The sequence below is a fragment of the Dermacentor andersoni genome, chromosome 5, assembly GCF_023375885.2.
Source record: "Dermacentor andersoni chromosome 5, qqDerAnde1_hic_scaffold, whole genome shotgun sequence".
In the NCBI taxonomy this organism is placed as follows: domain Eukaryota; kingdom Metazoa; phylum Arthropoda; class Arachnida; order Ixodida; family Ixodidae; genus Dermacentor; species Dermacentor andersoni.
In genome coordinates this window covers 51,983,661-52,003,640 of record NC_092818.1, presented here as the reverse complement: position 1 = coordinate 52,003,640, position 19,980 = coordinate 51,983,661, and the positions used below count along the sequence as shown (strand labels likewise).

The following is a 19,980-nucleotide window of genomic DNA, read 5'->3' as shown; positions in this document are numbered from 1 at the left end:
AGTGGCTGTCCTTTGGATGGCCACTGATCGAGTTAGCGTTGTCGATCACCAAGTGATTGTTGTTTTTACCATCCTTGCACAATGCCGCATACTGACTGGACCTCATACTTGGACTGGATCTTCTTTCTGCTCATTCCGCACAGGTCGATTGTCTAGCTTGTGCCTTTTACCTTTAACTGTCTTGACATTCTGAACCTGATTACCAACCTCCGAGTCGTCTACAGTGTGGTGATATTGTGTGGCGACCATCTAAAATAGGGACGCATGTCTATTTGTCATGTTCGTCAGCTGTTCTCGATGGCGACTACATTGTGACGCCCCTTACTGACGTGTTACTAACACGGTGTCACTGCTCCCTGGAAAGGTCTGACCATTACAGCTAATGAACCGACATTCCGTATGTAAATTTCAGCTTCACGAAGCGGATACTCTCATAGGAGATATCCATGGCCCACCTTTGCTCGTAACAAGACTCCCAAGTAGAGGCTTTCGCATGGGATGCTGCCTTCCCCCAGAACGGCCCGCCGACGTCGTGAACTTATCACGGCCACGAAATGAACAACATGATCGCCTTTGACCATCCGCCTGACCATACTGAAGCCCTCTGGTGCGTCCTGGTATCATATCGACATATTGTGAGCATTATATTTCCCCTTCGTCTTCTTCTTTATCTGTATATATTCACCACCTCGGCCAGCGTCGTGCGCTTGATCTCGTGGCCCTGCGGAATAAAGCGTCGAGGTTGAACAGGTGCGTCACAAGTGGTGGAGCTGCGATGTATCGATCCCCGCAAACTTCGCAATATATTCGACTTCACCGGCAATCAGCCTTTGGGCCAGGCCTCTGTAGCCACGCATCGCATACACACTGGCGATGCCAGTCCTGTTCACCACGCCCGTATAGACTGTCTAAGTATACGCGAAACGTCATCGAGTAGAAAGGCACGAGGATGCTTGTCAAGGACATTATCGAGCCTTCATCCAGACCCTGGTCATCCCCTGCCGTGTTACGTGAAGAGAAGGATGTATTGTAAAGTTTCTACGTGCACTGTTACCACTCAACAGCATTACAAAGAAAGACGCCTACCCTCTACCACGAATTGATGACGCCCTTGATTGTCTATATGATGCTGCCTCTTCTCATCGGTCAACCTCCTCTTTGGCTATTGGCAGAAGCTGTTGACGACACGGAGTGGCAGAAAACAATGTTTGTCACACCTGAGGGGGTTTACCAATCCAACCTCATGTCAATTGGACTGTGCAGTGCCCCAGCCAAATTCGAACGCATGAAGGACTCTTTACTGCATAGCTTCAAATGGTCCACGTGGCTGTGTTATATGGTCGATGTGATTTTGTTTTCACGTACGTTCGACACCCACCTTCGCAGCCTTGCGGCTGTTCTTGATGTCCTTTGCCGGGCCTTATTGCAATTTATTTCCTCCAAGTGTTGCTTTTGGCACCGCCTAATTACCATTCTTGGCATCTCGTGGACGCCACGGGAGTACAGTACGAAACGAGAAAAAATCCAAGCTGTGACCGACTTTCTTGTCCCAAGGTCTGCCAAAGGTGTCATGAGCTTCGTGGGACTATGTTCTTATTTTCGACGGTTTGTAAAGAATTTTCTAGTCATACCGAGACCCCTTACTGATTTCCCCAACTTGAGGTTCCTTTTCCCGGGGGGTCCTCGGCAAGCCGCCGCTTTCTCCTAACTCACCACCCTCCACACAATACCGCCCGTCCTGGCACACTTCGATCTATCAGCCCCAACCGAAATCCGCACTGATACCAGTGGCTGCGGCATACGCTCAGCCCCGGCCCGGCGCGAACGCGGGCAGGACCGCGTTATACCTTAGCCAACCGGCTCCTGCCTGCCTCAAAGAGAAATGACTCAATTACTGAGCGCGAGTGTCTCTGCACTTGTGTGGGCCGTTGCGAAATTTCGCGCATATCTTTTCGGCCGAACGTTCACGGTAGTCCCCAACCTCCCCGCCCGTTTGTTGGGTCGCTTCTTTAAATGCCCCTACAGTCCGACTCACCCGCTAGGCCCTGCACCTACAAGAATACTTGTACTAGATTGTCTACAAGACAGGGCATTTGCACCATAACACCGATTATTTATCTCGCTATCCTGTGGCCGACACTCACAATTCCGACATGAAACGATTGAATGCGCCTTTTCAGTCTCAGTTCCTACACACTGGGGACGGCAGCGTCGTGATGTCAACTTAAGTCAGCTGATAGAACGCCTCCAGTCCCCAAGGACGGCGTCCTACATCGGTGTAATGTCTGCCCTGATGTTCCTGACCTTCTGCTGGTTGCACCAATTCATCTGAAACCCACAGTCACCCGCGAGCTTCACAACCCCCCAACCGCCGGTCACCTTGGTGTGTCTCGCACATACGACGACGTGCGCCGCCGCGTCTATAGGCCTGGCTTTGCCCGCTCGTTGCGGCGTTAAGTCAGCTCTTGCGAGCTCTGTCGACGCCGGAAGAAACCGTCCACGCTCCCTGATGGTTATTTGCGACCCATCGACGTTCCAGCTGAGCCCTTCTGTGTAGGCTTGGAACTACTCCGTTCTTTTCCAGCGTCTGCTTCCGGGAGCAAGTGGCTTGTCATTGCTACCGATTAAGCGACGCGCTGCGTAAATGACGCGAGCGCCAGCTCTGTGACGTCTGTAGCACCAGCTGTGCTACAGACGTCGCGGATTTTCTACTTCGGGACGTCGTTTTAAGGCATGGTACCCCGCACCAACTACTGACCAACCGAGGCCATACTTTCCTTTCGAAAGCCGTCGACGACATCCTGCGCCCCTGCTCCACCAACCACGTGCTAACGACATTCTGCCATCCGGAGACAAAGGGGCTTACCGATGGCTTTAACTGGACATTCACCGACATGCTTTTCAAGTACGTATTAACCAACCACCATGATTGAGTCCGTCCGTGATATGTGACATTCGCCTATAATTCTTCCCGGCCCAATGTTGGTGGTTACTAACACTTTTATATTTTGTTTGGATTTGAGCCAACTTTGCCCTTGGTTAAGTTCCTTCTTTCGGCTACAACCTCGACCAGTGAAGATGCACGCTTAGCAATTGGCAGGGCTGACCATGCACGGCAGCTTGCTCATAGTCGAATTCCGACTTCCCAAGAAAACGAATAGTTCCGTTACGACCAGAGCCACTGCGACGCGCGCTTTGCTCCGGGTACCCTCGTCCTTCTTTGGTACCCGTCCCGTCGCGTAGGGCTTGATGAAAGGCTGCTGTCTCGATACACGGGCTCATACTGCGTTCTTCGACAAGTTACTGACGTCGCGGACGAGATCAAATCCACAGGTCCCGCTACGTCTTCTGACCCGTTGGCCCGTGACGTCGTCCACGTTTCGCGGCTCAAGGTTCACTACCTTTCCTCTGCTGTAGCTCCTTAGACGCGCGGAGACGGCGCTGTCGCCGCGGGACGGGAGGGGGGGGGGGGGGGTGTCTTGTGTTGCGTGACAGTCGAAGAAGAGAGCGGCCTCTGGAGGAAGACAACGACGTGCCTTCTGTTTCCACGTGGACTTGCTTTCATCTTGGCCAGTGCTTGTGATTCTTGTAATAGCGTGTTAATACAGAAACAGTTTTACATACATACATAAATACATACATACATACATACATACATACATACATACATACATACATACATACATACAGACATACATACATACATACATACATACATACAGACATACATACATACATACATACATACATACATACATACATACATACATACATACATACATACATACATACATACATACATACATACATACATACATGCATGCATACATACATATATAATAGTTTCTGCCTAGTTTATTGACACGGAACAGTATAGCATGTGGAAGCGCAGGTGCTCAGCTCACACATGCACGTCCTTTACTCCTTTCAGATTCAAGCAATGGAGATTCCTCGATCAGTCACAGAATTTAAACTCTGGGAGCACCAAGAAAACGTTGTTGAGGCCCTGATATAATTTGCAAACTAAGCTTTGCGTGTGAATAAACGTTGTGCGCCATTTTAATTTGGCTCTCCTTTGCCTTACTTTTTGCTATGGGAAACCGCGTAGAGCTTCCATGTGGTACTGCGATTTCTTATTGCACTTGTATGTTATAAAATATATTAATCCGCATTGTTGAACGATTAGTTCAAGAATGCGGATCAGAAAATTGACAGCGACTGCGTATTTGTGGACATCTCGCGAGCTTTCGAGTCTGTTTATCCCGACTTGCTGATCTTTAAACATTCCCTTCTTAATATTTACACCAAGGTATTTGCATGGCTAAAGGATTTCCTCTATAACAGGACCTAGTATGTAACCGCTAACGAATTTTCGTCCAGACCTTGTTTCGTACCATCCGGTGTACCACAAGGCTCGGTACTAGGTCCATTGCTTTTTCTAGTCTACATTAATGACATTCCTGACTGTATCTCTAATTCAACCATTAGGCTGTTCGCGGACGATTGTGTCATGTATCGCAAAATAACTAACATTAGTGATTCTGGTAAGCTACATGATGACCTGGATAGCCTATGCAACTGGTGCAACAAATGCCTAATGCAGCTTAACGCAACTAAATGCAAAAGTATGCGCGTCTCCTATAGCTCTTTCTCTTATGATGTTTTGCCAGTGGTTATCAGCGGTCGCTGATAACCGCTTCTGCCGTTTCGGGATACTAAGCTCCACAATGTTCTACGATGTTCGCGTAATGTCTTGCCCTAGGAGGATACGTTACACAGTTACTACTGAAAGCACTACTTTGGCAAAGAAGTGTTGTATAAATGGAAAAGTAGCAGGCCTCATTTGAAATCATAATGCTTATGAAAACAGTGTGAGAGCATATGCCTGACGAGGGTGTTTGCTAATACACCGCTTGGAAATTTAGAACTCATTAGCACGTCAACGGGAGAGTGTCCGAGGTCACAAGAGACTGCTACAAAAGGCTCGTGATTTGTGACAGGTGAGTTCACTTTTTGTTTGAACTGGTTTTGAACGATCACCTTCTGTCCACTGAGAAGTGAGGAGCTTTATAGGTCTTGAAATGTAGACCGCAAAGCAAATTACTCAAAAAGGTAACTGGGGTGTTGAGCTCCGCTTATTTACACTTTCTAGGTGCTCTTCTGGTTGACCTCCCTCCCTTTCCTGTCTTTGCCTTCTCCCTTTCTAAGGCACATTCTCGTAGCTGTTGGGCAAGCAGTCGGGTTGGCGTTCCTCCAGCCAACGTATGTTCCCTTGTTGTACTCCTTGAGCCATATATAGAGTGGTTCGAAGTACTCCAACAGTGCACTGGCATCCATTTCTCTCGTCCTGCCTTTGGTTAGCATGGCCAAGGCTTCCGGCCATGGTTTGGAGTATCCCAGCTCCATTACATCTCTGCAAGAAAAATGATGTGTGTTTAGAGTACTGCTTCTTCTTTGTTACTCCAACATGATACACTCGAACCTTCTTATAGAGAAGTTGAAGGGGCAGCCGAAGTTACTTCGTTACATCAATTATTGCGATTTTATTGCACTACCTGCCTAACGAGGTGCACAATTGTGAACATGGAAATAAGACAACGGCGTTGCGGCTCGCGGGAGTGCTACGCGGCCACGCATGCGATGAAACTTGAACAAAATAGGAAAAGAATCTTGGGTGTCTGCAACAGGCGGCTTAGCACCTCACGCGACAGCCTTTAGATAGACCATTGTGATTATTTTTCGCGCTTGCCTTCCACTTGGCTCGTCGCGGTCCCGAAGCACGTGACACATAACACAGCGCTCCGATGTGTCACCCACGAAGCAAGCGAACTTCGCCGCGCCGGCTTGGCTCGGCCAGCTGGTGGCCTCCGAGATAGCACCGCTGCCAGTGTGATCTTTGAGGCCATGCCCAGCTGCTAGCTCACGCGGCATGTCACGTGAGAAGTGAATCCATGACCTGGGCATGACACCCGAGATTGCGCCCTGATGTCTCTGAGGCCAGCCCCAGCTGCGACTGCATGCGTGGCGCACAGTAGGGAAAGAGAAGTGAATGCCCAAATTTTGCGCACCGCTGTGCATATCCGCGCAGCATGACGCGACTTGCTCGTCATCCCCGTGGTTGAACTGGGGAGATCTCGGACGCCACGTCGCCCTGTGCCTGGCGGCGTGGCGTGTAGATGTGAATGCACTTATCTTTCGCACCGCTGCGCGTAGCCGCGGTGCGAAAGATTAGTGCATTAGTGATTGATTAGTGCAGTGATTAGGGCAGTGATTAATGCGCTGCGCGCAGCCGCGGAACGTGGCGCGGCTCGCGCAGCCAGGCACGCGCGATAGAGAGAGGTCATTGGAGAAGGGCGATAGTGAGCTGATGCTTATGCGCAAGTACGCGCGTCGATGAAAAAGACCACTGCCTCTCGGTGACCTATTCGACGCAGGCTCGCGGGAGTTTTAAACTCCCGCGGCGAACGAATGCCGGACCCTGCGGAAAGCGATATAATCGGCACACAACGGCTGAGTACATTTTTTTTTGGCTTCGGAGACGAATCTAGTTCGTTATATCTATTGGCAGGACAATTTCGCTTCGTTGAAACGAGGTTTAAAATACATGGATCTCTATGGGAATTTAGGGGGAATCGTACTTACGTCATTATGTCCGGTTTCTTTATTACGTGGTTTGAGTGTACATGCATTTGAGCACGCGAGCTTTAAGTCACTGTCTCCACCTCCCTTTGGCATTTACTGCGTTTTTACTTTATGCTGCCATCTTTTTCTTATATTTGCATAAGTCGCCTAATCACTCATGATGCATTCACCTTTTGTAACTTGTGGACCCTTTGCAGAACTCACTCAAGAAATTTTGGGTCCTGTCTTTATGAAGCCTGCACTATAGATCGAATGACTAAGGGTGATAAACTAATTGGTTGATGATAGAGGTCCTTACATACTTCGTCTCCATATTGCCCTCTGTGGATTATGGAGGCATAGCCGGAACAAGCGACTTGTGTGCGGTGATACTCTGTTCATCCAAAGCATGTAGAGTTATCATTGCAATAAACGACTACTTCTAGTTATAGTACAATTGATGCATTGTCGATACCATTGGATAGGCCAGAGGGACTTCTTACAACATATCCCCCACCCTAGTCTAGGGCAGCAAATGAAAACTCGCCTCTGGTTAACCTCCGTGCCTTTCGTTTCTCTCTTTCTCTCTCTCTCTTACATTTCCTGCGTTCATGACCAAACAGTAGTGCGCCACATTTGAAAGCAAGAAACTGAGCGGCGTAATCGGGGGTAATATCGGCTATGCAACACATTACACGTGAAGAAATTAACACACGAGTGGTGTTACCGATCTGAGGCAATTCCCCATGGGCTGAGCAGAGTGGTACGTTTGTGTGACCATACTATTTGTACAGCACCCACAACATACGGCAATTCATCGGCTGACGATACTTAGTCGATGAGATATACGAAATATACATGCGAGCAATGCATTATTTGTCATAAAATAATCGTGTGTTGCAGAGGCGACGTATGAAGAACTTATTCTGTAAAATGTATCGCAGGTCAAGGGGCACGTCACCATAAAGTACGCAGTGATAAGTTTCCACGATCCATGACGGCACTATTTGCATAGCGTCGGCAGCATTGCCTGCTAATTATGACACAGTGAGAATAGGTGTTGGCTCAACAGCATCTGCAGCTACATGATTGTTGTAAACTTATGTGGCTTTCTTCTACGAGAGTACTCAGGAAAACACATTTCTAGCCTTTTATGGTTGAACACAGCATCAGGAGGTTTCATTTCAATCGATGCTGCCTTCATATATATCACATTCAGTACAGTATGAATGACACAAGTAACTCAAGTTGGGCGAGTTGGTACACATTCATTTTAAGAAAGTTTCAAGCAATGCAAGAAGGCGAAGAGAAAGGTTTGACAAAACAGCCTGGGCAAGGTTAATAGAACAGACCTCGTCCGGTCTGTTTTCTCTGCCCCTTCTCTGCGTCCTTTTGTGCTACTTGGAATTTTCTTAAGTATAAATGACAATGCGTATATGTATACACAAGACGGTGTACTGACTAAGTCTATTTAATTGAAAATGTGTTTAGCAATTCTGGCGAACAGCATTGCCTAAACGGTGCGTGATAGTATATTAGCGGTGACTAGGAAAGGACTGATTCATAGGCCGGTATAGAGGGGTTTCTGAAGTAAAATTAGTCTTTGAATAAATGGCTATAAGTGTAAAGATAAATTAATTCCTATATCTGTGATTTGTCACAGTCCGTCAGTGTTATTGATGTGTAGCTGAGACAAATTGCACTAGCCGAATTCGAGGGGATCAGGGGAACAGGACACATAAGGCATCACTCAGAGAGGCTTTCTTTTTTAAAGTAACATCTTCTTTGCCTAAACTCCGAGGGGTTTGGTGTAAGCATGTGTGTACGTAATTTTCTCTTCAAATAGATTAATTATGTCGCAATGAAATGTTGACTGACAATGTAGGACCAGCGAGCTTTCTGTGCTTTCTTCTGAGTAAGCAAGCAGTATATCACGGCACAAATCATCCACATAGAGTGTTGGCTTATAGGTGTCTTCAAATCACACAGACTTCCTATTGCAATAACGCATAATAATCAATGACTTCTATGATTTTCATACCTTTCATATATTTCGACTTGGCCGAGCCCTCATAATAAGTTTGTGCCTCTGTGACAGAGAGGGCGTTGAATGATCAAACGTCGTCAGTATGTTACATGTTTCTTCGTGCATGCGCCTCTTGTCATCATTGTCCCTTCAACAATAATTGTACATTGCCCTTAGCAACGGGCGCGAACGGGTAGCCGTCACAAGCGTTCGGCGAAAGACAGCAACCACGTGCACGAGCTCATGGCGGTACCGATGGTGCTGTGGCGCAGGCAGGCTACTCTTCTTCGTTACAATCGCCCTCCGCAGAAAAATGCGCCATCCTGGCGGCTTAAGGCGAAGAGACTACTATTGGGTCGTAGTACGGCTTAATGCGAGAGACGTGGACAAGTTCGCGGCCGCGATGGCGTAGGTACGTCGATGGCGTGAGGGGCTCTACGATGTAATTGACGGAGGGCGTTTGCTCCAGAACGCAGTGGGGTCCTAGGTATTTTGCGACAAGTTTTGAGGAGAGGCCGGGTGTAGTAGCGGGTACCCGAAGCCATACGAGAGAGCCAGGCGAATAAGTTGGTGCAGAACGGCCGGCAGGTTGACGGGATTGCTGCTGCCACTGGTCCTCGGTGGAAAAAGAGCGGGCAAGCTGGCGGCATTCCTCGGCATGACGGGCAGCTTCAGATAGCGGAGTACTTTCGGACGCGTCTAATGTATATGAGAGAATGGTATCGAGCGTAGTAGAAGGTTCTCGTCCGTATAGGAGAAAGTAAGGGGAAAAACCAGTAGTTGCTTGGGCCGCAGTATTGGACGCATACGTCACGAAAGGGAGAACTTGGTCCCAGTTTGAATGATTAGAGGCGACGTACATGGAGAGCATATCGCCAAGAGTTCGGTTGAAGCGCTCGGTCATGCCGTTAGTTTGCGGATGGTACGTTGTACTGGTCCGGTGAACGATTCGGCATTCGTTGAGTAGTGCCTTCAAAGCATCGGAAAGAAAGGCGCGGCCTCTATCGCTCAGAAGTTCGCGAGGGGCCCCGTGGCGAAGAACGAAATGTAACAGAAACGATGCAACGTCGCGGGCGGTGGCAGTCGGCAGTGCAGCTGTTTCAGCATAGCGGGTCAAGTGATCCACTGCAACAATAATCCAGCGGTTGCCTGCTGGAGTGGAGGGTAGCGGTCCATATATGTCTATACTAACACGATCAAAGGGCCGACTAGGGCAGGGAAGGGGTTGTGACGGGTAGACTTGTCCGGGAGGTAATTTTCGGCGTTGGCACTGAGCACAGGAGCGAATTAACTTTCTGACGTAGTTATACATTCCGCGCCAATGAAATCAGACGCGTAGTCGAGCATATGTCTTGAAGAGGCCGGCATGCGCGCACTGAGGGCCTGCGTGGAAAGCTTCGCAGATAAAGTCACGGAGATGGCGGGGTATCACGAGAAGCCACTTGCGACCGTCAGAGAGGTAATTACGACGATAAAGAAGGCCGTCGCGAATGCAGAAGTGGGTAGCCTGGCGGCGAAGAGCGTGAGATGGTGAAGAGGTGGATGGATCAGAAAGGATGCTGAGGAGAGCACTGATCCAGGGACCCTTGCGCTGCTCCGACGGCATGTTGCGCAGTGCATGGGATGAGAGCGTGGGCTCAAGGGTGGATAGGCAAGCGCAGTGAGAGGAGACCGGTGAGTGAGAAAAAGCGTCAGCGTCCGAGTGTTTTCGGACGGAACGGTAGAGAACGCGGATTTCGTACTCCTGTAGCTTAAGGGCCCAGCGAGCAAGTCGGCCAGGTGGGTCCTTAAGGGCAGACAGCCAACAAAGGGCGTGATGGTCAGTGCCGACATCGAAAGGGTGAACACACAAATAAGGACGGAATTTTCCAAGGGCCCAAATAATGGCTAAACACTCTTTCTCTGTAACAGAGTAATTAGCCTCGGCCTTTATCAGAGTTCGGCTCGCGTAGGCAACGACATATTCATCAAACCCCGCTTTTCGTTGCACGAGTACGGCGCCAAGTCCGACGCCGCGGGCTCGGTGTGCACCTCTGTGGGCGCTGCAGGATCGAAGTGGCGGAGGATAGGTGGCGAGGTTAGCACGCGGCGTAATTTCGTGAAGGCATCATCACAGGTGGGCGACCAAGCGGAAAGTTCTTTGTCGCCACTTAGAAGGGTTGTCAGGGGTGCACTTATGGAAGCGAAATTTCGAATGAAACGTCGGAAGTATGGGCATAACCAAGGAAACTTTGAAGCTCCTTTAACTTCCTTGGTTGCGGAAAGTCGGTGACAGCGTGGAGCTTGGCTGGATCCGGAAGGATGCCGTCTCGCGATACAACATGGCTAAGAATAGTGAGCTTTCGGGCGCTGAAAGGACATTTTTTTAAGTTAAGTTGAAGTCCCGCGTCAGTAAGGCATTTCAGAACTTGCTCGAGACGGCTGAGATGGGTTCCGAAATCAGCGGAAAAGACAACTACGTCATCCAGGTAGCATAAACATGTGTTCCATTTGAAGCCGCATAAAATATTATCCATCATTCTCTGAAAAGTGGCTGGAGCGTTACACAGGCCGAAAGGCATTACGATGAATTCCTACAATCCGTCAGGTGGTAAAAATGCTGTTTTAAGTCGATCAGATGGTGCCAAAGGGACTTGCCAGTATCCGGAACGTAAATCCAGCGAAGAAAATAATTCAGCTCCCTGAAAAGAGTCGAGGGCGTCGTCGATGCGCGGTAATGGGTAAACGTCCTTGCGCGTTATCTTGTTCAGACGTTGGTAGTCGACGCAGAATGGAATAGAGCCATCCTTTTTCTTAACGAGGACGACCGGTGATGCCCAGGGACTGTTGGAAGGCTGCACAACGCCACGCTTGAGCATGTCAGCAACCTGGTGGTCAATGACACGGCGCTCAGAGGCGGATACTCGGTAAGGGCGCTGCCGTAAAGGTGCATTTCTGCCGGTATCTATCTGGTGAAAAACGGTTGATGTGCGACCCAAACCGGAAGCATGGCTGTAGAAAAAAGCGCTGAACCTCTGCAGGAGAGCAATAAGCTGGCTTCGTTCTGAAGATGACCTGCCATCGTCGATGGAGCAGTGGAAAGCGTCGAGGAGTGACTGATCAACCGCAGAGTCACAATTAAGTGCGCCAAGGTCCGCAGATGTAGAAACGGCAGAAGCGTCAAAGATGCAAAAGGTGTCGACCGGTTGAACAAGGCCTAAGCATCCACCATGAAATAAAGCTAAAGGGCAGGCCGTGGGATTGTCGACGACCATTTTCGTGACACCATTGTGAAGGGTAAGGAGAGCAAACGGCAGCGGAGAACATCGGCGGCGAATGAACACCTCAGAGGGCGTAGAGAGAACAGTCGCATCAGAAATAGCGGCGCATGACACAGGCACAAGCAGGGAAGAGCGCGGAGGGACAGAATTGTCTTCGGAAACAAAGAGTTTAACACTAGAAGGGTCGTTTTCGATAGTTTCGACGTCGGGAAGTGAAGAAAGTTCGAGTTCGGCGTGACAACAGTCAATAACGGCGTTATTATTTGCAAGGAAGTCCCAGCCTAATATAATGTCATGGGAACACGAGGGCAGCACGACGAATTCGACGGTATACAGTAGACCTTGAATGAGGACGCGAGCAGTACAGGCAGCGAGAGGCGTTATATTTTGAGCGTTCGCGGTTCGAAGGGAGATGTCGGAGACAGGCGTCAAAACCTTTCGTAGTGTGCGGCAGAGTTCGTCGGAAATTACGGATACGGCAGCTCCTGTATCTACAAGTGCCAGGACGGCGATTCCTTCGACAGAGACTTCAATTACGTTGGCTTGAGAGGGACGAGGACTTGGGCATTGCGACGTGGGCGCAGTTCGCGCCTCGGGAACTGCGGCCATCGGTTTTCCTTCTCGGAGGACACGGGACGGCGCCGCATCGGAGAAAGCGAGCGACGACGGGGAGATGGTGAGCGGCGAGTAGAGGCGGTTGGGCGGTCAGGGGAAAAGGACGAGGTAGGAAGGCTGGAAGGCGAAGAGGAATACGGAGCGGGGAAAGGTGGCGCTCGCCGGATGTTCTGAAGAGGAAGCATGCAACGACAATGGCGCGTCACGTGACCAGCACCACCGCAAGCAAAACATATTGGGCGGTCATCGAAGGTGCGCCACTGGTGGGGGTAAGGTCCGAGTCGCAGTTGAGGATTCGGAAAATGTTGTCGGTCGGGAAGCGGCATAGATGGCGGTAAAAATGTCGGAGGTCGATGCTTAGAGGGCGGCAGGGGCGTTTGTGGGCGAGATCGGGAAACTGCTTCAGAGTAAGTGAGAGGAGCCGTGACTGGTGTCTGCTCAGTGACTGGAGGAACGGCTTGAGATACTTGTTCTTGAATGAAGTCGCGGATCGAAGGATGCAAAGCAGGTGATGGTTCCTGGACAGACGGTATCAAAGATAGCTGGCGGGCGACCTCTGCGTGAACGAATTCCTGAATTTTTACGAAGAAAGCAGCATGGTTGTCGTCGACTCCAAGGCTTGATAGAGAGTCGGCGGGCGGGGTGGGACGTCGGGTGTGAAGCTGTTGCCTGCGCAACTCGTCGTAACTCTGGCACAATTCTATCACTTCAGCGACGGTGTGAGGAATCGTCGATAATAACATATGAAAAGCGTCGTCCTGAATACCCTTCATTATATGTTTGATCTTCTCCTACTCTGACATCGACGCATTCACCCGTTTGCAAAGGTCGACAATGTCCTCAATGTAGCTCGTGAAGTTCTCTCCGGCCTCTTGGGATCGTGTGCGCAAACGTTGTTCGGCACGAAGCTTTCTTACTGCAGGCCGACCGAAAACTTGGGTAAAGTTGGTCTTGAAGACCAGCCACGAAGTGAGGTCGGCTTCATGGTTTAGAAACCATAGTTTCGTAACGTCCGTAAGATAAAATGCGACGTTTCTTAACTTGGTAACGTCGTCCCACTGCTTATGGGCACTCACTCACTTATAAGACGAGATCCAATCTTCAACGTATTTGTCATCTGTGCCGGAGAAGATAGGGGGATCTCGCTTACGCAAGGCACCGGCACAAACCAAGGTGGCCGGCGTGGTTCGAGGAGCTGGAGGAGTGCGTGCGTCGTCGGGTATGATGGGTGGTAGAGTGCGACCCCGAAGTTCCAGGGTGGTCGAAACCCAGCGCGTCCACCACTTGCTAAGAGATTTGTTAGCAACGGGGGCGAACGGGTAGCCGTCACAAGCGTTCGGCGAAAGACAGCAACCACCTGCACGAGCTCACGACGGTGCCGATGTGCAGGCAGGCTACTCTTCTTCGTTACAGCATATATATATATATATATATATATATATATATATATATATATATATATATATATATATATATATATATATATATATCATGTACGCGCCATCCGCTACTGCTGCTACCTTCTAACTCAAACAAGCTTTACTACATTTAGATTCAATCTTGACGGTTTGTTTATTTCCTACTGTAGGTTGCTCTGTTTTGCAAGAAAAAATATGTTGCACATAACAAGTTGCCTTCGCGTGCGCTTTATGTGGTTTTTTATGATATCTTAAGTTTGCTTACTAGACCACTGAAAGGTAATGTACAAATGAAACTTCACCGGGAAAGCATGAAGTGGTGCATGGTATGAGGTTCTTTAAACAGATTATTCGCTGCTCAGTCAGAGCCTCAGCACATGTAGAGGTGAATTCGCTCAATTGCAACACAAACCCATTCACTCAACATGCGGGAAAATGAGGACAAATATTCTACAAAGAGACGGAGCTGATTAGACACAAACTACAAGTCTTAAAGGAAAGATCAAAATCAAGTTTCGTGGTCTACACTGAAGTTACGAGACGGACTAGAAGGGCGAAAGGGTGGTGACGGAGGCGGCGCTCGGAGTCAGTAGTGACCGCGATGCAAAATACCGTCGAAGGTCGAGGTCGCCCACAGGCGAACAGCAGGAATCCGAAGATGCAGGAATAGGTTGGGTTTTAACTTCGCGAACGTAGGAAGGTAGCACGGTAGAGCTCTCGACGCCGGGCACCCAGTCCAATGGCTTCACCTCTTATCCCGGTGCACAGGTTCCACTTCTCCGATATCGCTCAGCTCCTTCTTTTCCTACGACAGGAAAGGACGCGGTGACTGCGCGTCTGTAAGGTCCTCCTGTTCTAGTAGGAGGCACGAAAGACGGGCCTGACGCCCAACTGCTTGATTCTTGCACCCGGAGCACTGGCGCACACCTTCATGCCAGCTGACTTTCTTCGCTTCTTTTCTGCTTCACCCCTGTCGCGTAGGCTCCCGATTGGCTAAGCGATTCGTGCTTTAGTTGCGCGCATCGTGCTACAGTTGCCGTCGTTGTTTTCGAGGGATTTATTCGGAGCGCTCGTACAGCCTCTGCAGCGTTTCGTCGCCGTCTGCACTCATAACATTCGCGAGCTTCAGGCACCACAGTACACCTCTTACAAGCCGTAATGTGATAATAGGTTTTACGCTGCTGCCAATCTGGTCAACGAAGGCCATTTAGCCCTGAAACTAAGCGTACAAGCTGAAACAGTGGTAACGTCTCGGGTGAAGTGGCAAAAGCAGTAAGAAAGGAGTACGTTCTAACCAGGCCAAGTTCTTGAATTTTATTTGTTGCTACCCTTACCTCAAAACTACATTCAGGCATGGCCCTGGTTTCTTGTAAGTTATGTTCAATGTTTGTGTGCAATAAGTGTCTTTGTCCTGCAGACAATATGCAGTCGTGAGCAATGCGTGAGGAAATGCTGAATGTGTGGCTAAGCAACGGTTACACAGGAATTGTGCATTTTAATCTGACACGTTGCAATGTGACAAGTACATCTGCCGTTAACATTTGGTTTCGAATAATACTTTTCTGTGTGGAGTCTGTTTCGGCACTGTGGCCTCGTGAAGGCCATTTCAGTGTTCCGTTTCATAACTTTCAAGGGCGTACCATGAGATTTCGTTGCCATTTTTACACACTTCTCGAGAATGTATAATGAACATACCCAAATAATTTTCCAGCTTTTTTCGATCTGTAGAAGTCGCACTTGTACAATGGGCCAGTGTGATTGGCTTCTTCACAAAGTGCCTTGTAGAACTGGAACTGCAATACGATGCTTGCAAAATACCTGCATTGGCGAAAGCAAAAAAAAAAGTTGTGCAGGGTCACTCTCATTACAAGGTTTGTAGATGGAGGTGCAATTGAAAGTTGGTGAGTTTGTACAAGTTCAGGTCTTCCAAATTCAATTTTTATTTCTTGCCAACTCAATAGGCCGGGTCTCATGGCTGTAGCTTATCTATGAAGAACCAATGAGGCTAAAAAAAGAACAGCAGTTTCTCAAAGAACTGGAATTGGCCTACCTCGCGTGGTGTAAACTACTGCTTCCACCCGCAATCTCGCACGGAAATTAAGCGGTAATGTTTATTGGTAGGTTTTCCGATTATATGAGCAAGGCAGTTATTGTTCAATGCCTTGCAAAGCATTAAGAGTTTGTGTTCTACACTCAGTCTATTGAAGCTGTGCAGGAGTACGTTTGTCCAGCCTCTTGGAGAAGCCTATGCATCATATTTCACATTGCCATGAATCCTTCTCAGTAGTAACTCGGAAGTGATTAGGTAACTCATTGCCTTGAATACGATGTCAGGTGCATGGGGAACTTTATGAATCTGGTTTAATCGTATTTTTAAAAAATTAATGCTGGGTTTTTAACCTTATAAACCGTGATTTAATAATAAGGCACCCCTAAGTAGGAGACTCCAGATTAATTTTGACCACCTGGCGTTCTTTAAAGGGACACTAAAGGTTACTATTAAGTCAACGTGGACTGTTGAAATACCATCACAGAAACCTCGAAACGCTTGTTTCGTGCCAAGGAGAGACTTACTTTAAGAGAAAATGCGTTCTGAAGCGTCCGCGTACCGCTAGCGCAGTTCAAATCGCCCGCCTTCCGATCGAGGAGTACTGACATCATGGTCTCATAGTGACGTTGCGCCAACGGTGAGTAGAACGGCGTCCGCAGACGGCGCTACGGCTTTTCTGCGCAAAACGCAAACGCGCGGCCAGAAACAGAGCCAAGACAGAGCCGACAGCAGAGCGAAAGCGGGAGTATGGTGGCTAGCGGAAGGAGAAACGAATTACGTCCCACATTACGTCCCACGGCACACGGAGAGTCCGTTTTCGTTAAACTATAGGCTGCGGCGAGCTCGCAGCGTGGTCGGCGTGATCTGTGAGAAGTGACGAGCCTTTTCGCACTCGCAACAGGGCATAAAAAAGTGCGAATCGACGCAAAACTCGGCCTAGAAACGTGCTTCGCCACAGCCAGCAGGGCTCAATACGACCCAAGCTGGCGCGACCAAGATGTCGTTTCCCGCACCGCCACCAGGCGCCGCTACTATACCTCAAACTCCAGCGCAAGACGCCCATAAGCTGGTACTTCATTCTATGGCGCAAACTTCGACGCTCGTCGCAATGGACCCTGACACCGACAGATTGGCTCGCGATGGTGGGCTCAACTTCAGCGATTTGAGCACCGACGAGCGCGACCTGCTGCTGAGGGCTCTCACTGCCGGCGTCGTTGCGTACTACGACGGCGGCCTCGACACCGGCTCTCCGGAGCGGGAAAGCAACGAGGGCTTCCCACGACATCACATGGACGTGGCATTCTCGCTGCTTGTACCAAATGAAAGTGTCGCGAGCCAGCAGAACCCTCACAGCACGACGCGATAACGAAAGTACTGAAACTCCAAAGCGAGCGCGGCGCAGAGTCGAGCGCGCAGAGTCGAGCGAAAACGAAACCTTTCGAACACCCATATTACTGAAGGGTAACGTCAAAATGTTATTTTTTCTTAGAGTCGAATAGACGTAGACAAGTAGCATTTTTTTCCGTCTTATAATCGAATGAAATGATATTTTTAATACGAGTAGTTGAGTATTAGTAACACAAATTATGAGGAGTCCTTTCGTCATCGGGCTAGTACCGGAATGTCGCTGGGGGGTCTCAAATCGTGTCATGCATTTACCTCAATTTCTCGGTTACTAAAGCTCTGTTCGCGATTAAATTGACGCCTTAGACGTTCTAGAACATTGCTCTACCACTTTAACTTGAGTTTCTGGTAACCTTTAGTGTCCCTTTAATGTGCACCTAAATCTAGGCACATGGGTTTTTGTTTTTGTTTTTAATTTCACTCCTATCGAAGTGTGGCCACTGCAGCCCGGATTGCGCATGCTGTATACCTCAATCTCCGCAGCATAACTCTGTAGCCACCATGTTACCGTGGCGGGTAAACCATATTCATACTACTAGCTTTGGAAAAAAATCGAAACTAGTTTTGCTAAGGTTGTTACGTCGTCCCAGAAGATGAAAAGCAACCACGAACGGCCCTTTGAATACGAAGAAATGAGATATAAATCCTGGATAAACGGCCAAAGTGAACAGGGGAACCCACGATATGAAGGTGCATCTTCTCGATGTTTATGCAAGGCAAAATCGTCCTTATCATGTAAAATATGAGGGGATAGTTAATATGCATACATACATGGAGATCCTGCTTGTGTCATCTCACAGCATTTTTTAAACAAAAACCTGCTTTTTGAAGTTTGTAACACGCAGCTTGCAACACGCCGTAAAAACCGACTTAAATATCAAATATGTCCCTCAGCTGTCTTCAGGTCTCGGAAGACTTGGTCATGCAGTTGGAGATAATCGAGGATCATATAATCTTTTACTGAGTATGAATTGGAGCTCAGGCTGCCAATTATCTTGAATTTAGGACAGTCAGAACTTTTGAGTAAATGTCCCGAGTCCTAACTTCATCCAGTCGGACCGGCCAAATGCCCCAACTAATTTTTTTTACTGAATAACAACCAATAAACCAGATTTTCTTTACAATACCTGACAGTTCGGCTGCACATTCTTCCCTTTCGTCTTCTGTTGCATCGTCATAAAGAAAAAGGTGGCTTCAGTTTTGTTCTGGCTCTAGTTTTGGTGTATGGTCTAACCGTTCACCGTACCTCTATTTGTATTATTAGCCGTGTTAGCCAGGCAACAACGGCCCATTTCTTGTTTTAAATCCCGACAAGATAGGGTTAAAAAGATTATGAAACTGCTTCACGTACCCACTGATAGCTCCTGGCATTGACAGGGTCGGCTGTTACTAATAAACCCCTTAAACTTCGTAAAGTACTGCCACGCTTTGAAGCAACCGCCTCCTCCTCGCGCGCTCTGGCCGACGCCGACGCCGCGTTGCTATTGGCGTAATAGCATCACGTGGGTCTTCGCGCCGTGTATCAGCGCCATTTTTGCTCGAGAAGCGTGTACAGAGTGAGGAGGAGAGCATGTTGGCGCCGTTGCTACGCTCGAGCAGCGTAGGCGGCGCCACGGTCGAGGAGGGAGCGTAAAAGAGAGCAGAAACGAGGAGGTATGAAGGCGGAGGAGGAGAGTGTCGCTACTTTACGAAGTTTAAGGGGTTTTAGTAACGAACACTCCCCCCTTCTCCCCCCAGCCTCGCCCCTTACGTCTCCACTTCATCCACTTGACCGTTGGCAACCGTAGTTCGAGCGCACATGGCAGGCACTCCCAAGTATTGACTGAGAGCTTGTTATTCTTTGATTTGAAAAGATCGTGTACAGTCAGTGTCTAAAATTAACGGGCATGGGTTCAGCAAAAAAGTACGAGTTTACGAACAGTTTCTGGCTTCTGCAAGTAAAGCCCACGCTGTTGGTCCATACGTTGATAAAACACACTGTTGGTCTCATACGCTCAATATCACGCACAGTCTGGGAATCCCAGTACCAGGCTGCTTGCTTACGTTACGGTGATATTAAAATTCTTTCACAGATCTCGTGTCTTCTAAACTTGTGATGCTGATAGTAGATTAGCGGCACTTGAACGATATTGCACTGTGAGGCTGTAACATTCTGGAGTATGGGCTAGTGTCTGCGGAACATGCGCTGTAATAGAGTACGTAGATACAACGTTAAGAAACAGGAAGACAGCTTTGTGCATTAGGAAACGAATGGGGAGGAAATGGAGTTGGTCAGGCCTTGTAAAGGGAATAACTGCCAGACGAAGAAAAACTGAAAAAAATTTAGCAAGAACATATTTCGTGGAAAATTTTAACACACCTTTCTTTATATCAATATACGAGCATTTCTTTCTGAAGAAACCCTTGTTTCTGATTTTATGAGGCAAGGTTGGGGTATATCATGCATGATACACCGTGCAATAACAGGTATATTTTATAGCTTTGTACAAAGAATTTCGAATTTCGGGAAACTTACATAAATATAAACACCACTGAAAAAACTTCAAGTACTGATTTTAAGAAGGAATGCATTCTCCGCAGCTTTAG

The 19,980-nt window shown here is 48.5% G+C and overlaps 1 protein-coding gene across 2 annotated transcripts in view; it reads right to left on the bottom strand.

Annotated features, from left to right (window-relative positions):
• Positions 1-3,840: 3,840 nt before the first annotated feature.
• The window catches only part of LOC126530250 (angiotensin-converting enzyme-like), a 72,943-nt gene continuing 56,803 nt past the window's right edge, over positions 3,841-19,980 (bottom strand). For both annotated transcript variants that reach the window (XM_072288177.1, XM_072288176.1), the window contains exons 13-14: positions 15,636-15,758; positions 3,841-5,413 (exon numbers count right to left, since the gene is read on the bottom strand). In XM_072288177.1, the coding sequence (XP_072144278.1) occupies positions 5,149-5,413; positions 15,636-15,758 (388 nt within the window). In that variant the 3' untranslated portion in view covers positions 3,841-5,148. The remainder of the gene's footprint in view (positions 5,414-15,635; positions 15,759-19,980) is intronic.